General features: G+C 37.6%; 1 protein-coding gene across 2 annotated transcripts; it reads right to left on the reverse strand.

Moving 5' to 3' along the window:
- Positions 1-5,329: 5,329 nt before the first annotated feature.
- Positions 5,330-7,424, reverse strand: LOC122679230 (tropomyosin alpha-3 chain-like). Of its 2 annotated transcripts, XM_043879672.1 has the most exons (2): positions 7,229-7,296; positions 5,330-7,094 (listed from the first exon to the last, which is right to left on the reverse strand). In XM_043879672.1, exons 1-2 carry the CDS (start codon positions 7,294-7,296, stop codon positions 6,614-6,616), a joined length of 549 nt encoding a protein of 182 aa, XP_043735607.1. In that variant the 3' UTR covers positions 5,330-6,613. The 2 variants fall into 2 exon arrangements, with proteins under 2 accessions (XP_043735607.1, XP_043735597.1); XM_043879662.1 differs by having other exon boundaries at positions 5,330-7,424.
- Between the last annotated feature and the right edge of the window lie 405 nt (positions 7,425-7,829).

Genomic DNA, 7,829 nt, shown 5'->3' on the forward strand with positions numbered 1-7,829 from the left:
AAACACGCATCTCCTGCAAGTCTCCTGCACTGCTGGCAGATTCTTTCCTGCTGAGCCCCCAGGTATTTCCTTACAATCATATAAGGTTATTACTTAAAAATATAAAACTTAATACTCAAGAGTATCCACTTAGTGAAACTCTGAAGTAGAACTCTGCTTCTTGCTATGGATTTAGTTAGTTGCCAGAACATTATCCAGCTTGAATACACTGACTTCTTTAAGGGGTTATTGTAAGCAGCACTGTCTCACTTCGTTCATGTCTTGTTTCATAAGTAGAATGTCATTTACCAGATCCCCTTAAGTTCTCTGCATGAGCCCTCCTTTGGTTTCTCACACTTGGAATTTGTCAAGATTTCTCATAAAATGTGTGTTTTGTAACATTTGGGTCTCTAGCTTTTTTTTTTTTTTTTTCCTGCATCACAGTGAAGAAACACAAAATGCAAATTGTCTGCTAGCAGAAAATTACTGCTGCAGGTTGGTAAGTGCAAGTGGAGAACTGACCAGCAGGTCAATTGTGATGTAATTAACTAGATGTGTAACTCAGATTGAAGGCAAAAGAAGAAGGGGGCAGCAGAAGGAGAATTAGTTGAGATGGTCATCAACTCAAAGGACATGAATTTGAGGAAACTCTGAGAGATAATGGAGGAAAGAAGAGCCTGGAGTGCTGCAGTCCACAGGTTCACAAAGAGTCGGACACAGCTAAGTGAATGAATGACAACACCACCTTAAGAGTTCAGAATGATGACCACTCAGGTATGCAACTGAGGGCTGAAGGTGGGGGTGCAGTTTGGTGGAGAGAGAAAGTTTTCTTTCCCTCCAAAACAGCCAAAAGATCATTGTATCTTATTCTTTTCTACTTAGAAGTGTAACTCATGAGAAATTATCTCAATGGAAAGAAAAAGTTTATATATTTATCAATAAACTTTGTTTGAAATAGTTTTCACAAGCTATCAAGAGTTAATACATCAGGGTTCTTCACTGCTAAGAGCTGTGCTCTTTTCATTCATGAACTACTATAAAGAAAAATGCCCAATTAAGACACATTTCCTAGGAGTTTTCTACTCTTTTTAAATATATATATAGCTAAAAGAAAAACAGATAATTTAATATTTCATAAACTCATGTAAGTTTACTTCAGTGAATGTATTTAAAAGAAATGAGCACTTACATGAAGTAATTTATTCTCATGGTGCACTAACATATGTTCAGTTCTGAGCCACAGTTAAATTTATATGAAAAAAATCTGGTTTCTACACTGATGCAAATTGATATATGTTGAATATACACAAGAATCAGTGTCATTTAAGATTTTTAAAATTTTAATATCTAAAAGTGTGCAAAATGTTCAGAAGCTCAGTTTTTCGTGTGCTTTCTCCCATTTTTCATTCTATCAGCTCTCATTTCTAACTCTTTCATGTTTCCCCTAAAACTTGAAACGGTCCTTTAATTGGTCAGTTTATTGACGTTGCTCTCTAATATTTTTCAATTATATTTTAAAATCAGTATAAAGACTCAAAGATATTCTGGGGATAAATCCCCCTAATCAATTACATCAAAACCCCATTTAATCCTATAGTGGTGCAGTACAAATACCACGCTAAGGATATTTACTTTTGAAGAAATTTAGTTTTCAAAATCAGTGTAGAGGATGTGTATGCTTGTATAAGGGAATCACTTAAGAAATTTTATGCTGAATTTGAAAGTATCAAGCGAGACTACTTGAGGAAGAAGGCAAAAGCAATTAAGAAAATTTTAATGGTAATATAGTAAGCTATTATTCCAAGTGTAAGCTTATGCATTCTTAAACCAGTATGTTAAAAAAGGAATGTAAAGCAGTGGGCAGCTCTGAGAACTTTGCTATTACTTTTCCCTTTAACATGTCCATGGTGATCTCATTTTTGCCTCCTATTCACCACAATTCTATCCCTTTTCCTTCCATCCCTCCCTCCCTTCCCTTCTTTAGTTTTCTCTATGCAGAGAAGAGGGCACAGAGGATGAGATGGTTAGATAGCATCACTGACACAATGGACATGAATTTGAGCAAACTCAGGGAGAGAGTGAAGAAGAGGGAAGCCTGCCATGCTTCCTGTCATGAAGATGGGCGAATTCCCATCTTGTTCATATACTTTTAAAAGAGCTCTTATAACTTACTCTCAAATGAAATCAGTTCAGTTCAGTTCAGTCGCTCAGTCGTGTCCAACTCTTTGCGACCCCATGAATCACAGCAGCCAGGCCTCCCTGTCCATCACCAACTCCCGGAGTTTACTCACACTCATGTTCATCGAGTTGGTAATGCCATCCAGCCATCTCATCCTCTGTCATCCCCTTCACCTCCTGCCCCCAATCTCTCCCAGCATCAGGGTCTTTTCCGACGAATACTTAGGTATAAATCTAACAAAATATAAAGAAGATCTACATGGGAAGAACTACAGAACTCTGGTGAAAGAAGTCAAAGAGAAGCTCTTTTGAAAAATTCTATACTGTTAATTTGGTCTCACTTTAGATGTTGGATGAATCGAAGGATTTACACTGTTTTTGTTTTGTTTTGTTTTTTCTCCAATTCTGAAGGTATATTTCTGCCCTGAATAAAAATTTTATCTGAGAATCTTTCTTCCTTATTTGTTTCCCTTTCGTCTTCTTCAAATAAGTACCCTAAACCAATCTGAAATTTATTCCTACATAGGAAAACTTTAAAAAAGTAAATGAGAGTTTCCTTTTAAAGTTTTGTTTCATTATTTTTTCTTTGATTTTGTTCTAAATAAGGTTTAGAACAGTCTGAATATACAGACTGAATTCAGTCTGAATACACAGATCCTATCTAATTTCAAAACTGTTGAATTCATGTTACCTAGATTTTAATGTTTACTCATTTTATGTCTTCTAAGAATGTTTTCTCTCCTGTCTATTTTTTCCCGTGTTTAATGTGATCTCCCACTTTATCTCTTGTTCTCCTTCCTTTGCAATCTTGAAGGACTTTTCAAGTTTGACCTATAGGTGATTTGATTTTTCAATGCAAATGTTACCTTAAATGTTTATTGTAAATGTTATTTTAAACATTTTCCATTTTTATTCTTAACTGGAGGATAACTGATTTACAACATTGTATTGGTTTCTTCCACTCAACAACGTGAATCAAATATGAGTACACTTATATCCCCTCTGTTTTGGGTCTCCCTTCCTTCCATCTCATCTCTCTAGGCAGTTACAGAGCACCAGGCTGAGCTCCCTGAGTTATAGAGCAACTTCCCACCAGCTATCTATTTTACGCATGGTAATGTATTGATTTCAGGGAGGATTTAATTTTGGCATTGTGTTTGGTGATATTCTTGCAACATTCAAATTCCTTTTCTGACTCCTTCTGAAGCATCTTGTTAACTTTTCAATTCATCTTAAATAAAGAATTTCTTAATGTTTTCTGTCCTAATATTTTCTTCATTATATACAGGTCAAACCATTCTAAATTATTTTCAGGGTACAAATAAAAATGTCTCTGACCTTTTCTCTAGATTTTGCAGTAGATTATTTTCACAGCTATGCTCTTCCTTTTCTTTTTGGTTGGTTGTTTCTCCCCCCTCATTCCCTCACTCCACAGCATTTTCTCAAAAGCATTTCTTTCTTTTTTCTTTCATCCTTTAATTTTTAAAAGTTTGTCCATTTCAGTGTTGCCAATAAAAAGCATTTACCTTTGTTTTGGGGATTTGTTCAATTATAATTTTCTGTTAATTGGAAACTCTGACTCAAGCTAGTGCATAAAAAATTATATGTCATAGAAATGTTACAACTGGAGATTTTTCATCTCCCTGTCTATAGTACTTTACTTTTGGACCAGTCACTTTCAAGAATAATCTTGACTATGTATGAACTAGGTTATGCTTATTTATTCTCTGAGAATTGTCCCTTCCCATGTACAAAATAGAGGTTTGGACTAAAGGAAACTCTTGTGTTTTTTTACTTAGAATAGAAAGATGATTGCACAAATTGTGTTTATTACAAATACTGATTCTATGAGTCAAATAACTGATGATAGAATATTAGTGAAATAATTACCTTTGTGTAGTTAGGTGGTATTGATTTTATAAGAAATATTCTGAATATTCTATGGTGGAATGCTTAGCCAAGTATTTATCATGGTCAAGATTTTCTGTGCAATAATGAATGAAAGTTCTTCCAGATAGCTGCTTTCAATTAGCTAATAGCACTTGGTATCATGAACTCTATTGTTTTAAATCTACCTAGATATTTAAAGTTAGCCTAAATTCTAATGAATTTGGAATGTTGAGCAGAGCTATATAAGGAGCTATTAGCCAAATTCCATTTTAAATCAATAGCGTGGTCTTGACTTCTGCAGTGGAGTACATTAAACACACCATGACCTTTTCAAATGTCTCTGTCTAGAGTACTTCTGAAACTGTCTTACAAATGCTATGCAATTTAAACCTACAGGTGAATCTCTCAATCATACTGATATTCTTGACCACAGAATATATGAAAAGTATTTGAGAAACTTTATTTCGTTAATTATTACTTACAGGATCAGAATTGTGCTTCTCAGGGAAGAGTATGCCAGGAATGTAAACTTTGTGTGTGCAGGTATATGTGTGTGTATGTACATATATATATATATATATACATGTATATATTGTAAAACAAATAATTGGTTCATATATGTAGCATGCACTGTACATACTGTATGCTATAAATAGTAATAAATGTTATCAATACTATATTTTGTTTATATAGATGTATTGCTTTAGACATCCTATTGTTTATATATCTAAATTTATAAAGATATAAGTCTGTTTAAGTAATGACATTGAATCTATGGTAGTACTTTTATGAAATAATGTTTTCATAGAGATAATACATATCTGTTTTCAATAAGATGTTAATATGAGAAATAAAAATATTAATAATTAAAATACACTTTTAAGTAGATGTTTTAAAATAATTCAGTAATGTAAGTGATGCTAAAGATGTTTATACCTTAGAATACCAGATACCTAAAAGATGAAAGGCATAACTTTTGGGGAAAAAAAATCTATTATCTTGATAGTATCTTCAGGAATGACCATGACCATTACAAAAATGCCCTGCGAATATACACCATTCTATATTTACAACAACCTTCTTCCCTCCCCTCTCCTTCCATTTATTTGCAAAGTTTCCAGGGAAAGAAAGTCACGCTTTGGGCCATTTTTTTTTTTTTAACAAAGTCAAAGCAGTTGACAGTTGTTGCCATGAGCGTTTTTAATGGTAGAGAAATGAGAAGTCTAATGAAGATGTTTTCCTAAAACTCTAGTGGTTCAAGAGATGTTCTATTGATATAAAATTTTTTTTTTTTTTGGAGGGACTGGTTCTTTATTTCAAAAAGACATTTATCAATTTTCAGTATCAAAACAGTTACACTATTGGTTTTTTTTTCTCCCAGTTGGTCTGCAAAGAGACCACACCAAAGGAGAGAACATTTTAAGCCAATTAAGCTGCAGGATGCACACCTAACAGACCTCACTGAAACCTCATCAAAAAAGGGGGATTGGGTAGGGAAAGAAACTTCAAAAGATCAGCACACTGCTAGCCCACAGACTGTAGAGAGCTCTCACAGGCAGAGGGGTGACCAGTGTGCCTCAACCCCAAAGAAGCAAAGTTCCAAAATAATATAAAATTTAAAAAGTTTTGTACATAAGCTTTTCAAGATTTCTCCAGCACTAACCGATACAAAGCACAATGAGATGGCACTTTTGGAGACAGCAGCTTCAGACCCAGAAAAGGGTGATGAGATGAATTTCATATGGCTAAATCAGTGGCAAAACATCATTTTCTTTCCTTTCAAGGAGGCAGGAGAGCAATTAAGTGGTCACTTCAATATAAAGGGCACGTGATCCATTCTGTGAGCAGTTGGGAACAGGGTAGAGCTGGGACAAGGATTTGGTCTCAGAGGTTTCACCATCTTAATTGTTTGGTCACTTCTGATGAAAAAAGAAAAAAAAAAGTTGTCCAAAGATACCGTAAAGCTGAAAACCTGAACAGCACTTTTTTTTTTTTTTTTGGCTAACTCCTCCTGGAATCATCTTTCTGGTTTGGCGGGTACTTTTTACAGAGCAATGAGGTTTCCCCAAATGGAGCCTTTCTCTGGGCTGCTAGGCTCTCAGGAAGGCAGGCCCAAACCTTTTCCCTTTCTCTCTGGAGAAGGCAATATGCATTAAGCTGAAACGTTACCTTCCAAAAGTGAGAAAGGGATTAGACTGCTGCTTCAGAACTATGGAATTATTTGGAATGTTTTTTACAAATGGTTGTTACATCAACAACAAAAAAGGTAATTACAAAATGTGTACATCACAACATGCTTTTAAAGACACTTTGCATTGTGCTCACATTCCCTTAAACGTTGTTCCCAAAGGTGCTCAGCCTCTAGCCCAACTGGAATCTCTGGGGAGAGGCAGAGACAGTTTGGCGAAAAGGACACAGGAGTAAGGGGGTGGGAGAGGTGGCGAAAGGAGAAAGCAGCCTTCCAGTTAAAGATCAGCCCTCAGTTTAAAGGTCAGCTTCGGGCAGGCTGGCCTCAGCGGAGTCGGGGTGAGAGGGAGGAGCGGCGGCAGGGCGGGACTGGGGTGTTCTACATCTCATTCAGGTCAAGCAGAGTCTGGTCCAGCATCCTTTGTGTACAGAGGTGCTCCTCTTTGGTGCATTTCAGTTTATCTTCCAAATCATCAATTGTCTTTTCCAGCTTGGCTACCGATCTCTCAGCAAACTCAGCACGTGTCTCTGCCTCCTTGAGTTTATCGGTAAGAATCTTTATCTCTTCCTCATATTTGTCTTCTTTTTGAGAGTACTTTTCTTCAGCAACACTCAGACACTTCAGGTTCTGGTCCATCAGTCTGATTTGCTCATCCATCTCTCGGCAACGGGACTCTGCCAGCTCGGCCCGCTCCTCTGTGCGTTCCAAGTCTCCCTCAATAATCACCAACTTACGAGCCACCTCTTCATACTTCCTGTCTGCCTCTTCTGCAATGTGCTTAGCTTCTTTGAGTTGGATTTCCTGGAGTTCCATTTTTTCCTCATCTTTTAAGGCTCGGTTTTCAATAACCTTCATACCTCTCTCGCTCTCATCAGCAGCTTTCTCAGCTTCCTCCAGCTTTTGCAGGGCAGTGGCCAGGCGCTCTTGAGCTCGGTCCAGCTCCTCTTCAACCAGCTGGATCCTACGGTTCAAGGAGGCCACCTCAGCCTCAGCCTGTTCTCGGGCCCGCCTTTCCCCCTCCACTTCCCGCTGGAGGCGCTCGGCCCTCTCCTCTGCATCATCGGCCTGCTGCTGCAGAACCTGTATCTTGCGCTTCACCGCCTCGATGGTGGTGATCCCGGCCATGGTCCCCACCCAGCTCCTGCTTGCCTTCGGGTTCCTGCCTCCTCCGCTCGGCGTTGCAGCCGCTTCTCACTATTGATATAAAATTTAAAACTGCCATATAAGAACATTATATAGAATGAAAATATTTCTTATGAAATTTGTTGAAATAATACACTTTATTAAACCCAATTCCTCTAAACAGAAGGAAAGTGGCATCTTCTCATAGATATTTTGGCATTGTGTAGCCATTCCCTAAAGATTCAATTTCTTTATTAGTCATTCAGCTCTAGCCCAGTTGTTCAGTCATATCTGACTGTTTGCCACCCCCTAACCTGTAACCCGCCAAGCTCCTCTGTCCATGGGATTTCCCAGGCAAGAGTACTGGAGTGGGTTGCCATTTCCCACACCAGGGGATCTTCCCAAACCAGGGATTGAACCCAAGTCTCCTGCATTGGCAGACAAATTCTTTAACCACTGAGCCACCTGGGAA

This window comes from Cervus elaphus, chromosome 3 (genome assembly GCF_910594005.1).
Source record: "Cervus elaphus chromosome 3, mCerEla1.1, whole genome shotgun sequence".
In the NCBI taxonomy this organism is placed as follows: Eukaryota; Metazoa; Chordata; class Mammalia; order Artiodactyla; family Cervidae; genus Cervus; species Cervus elaphus.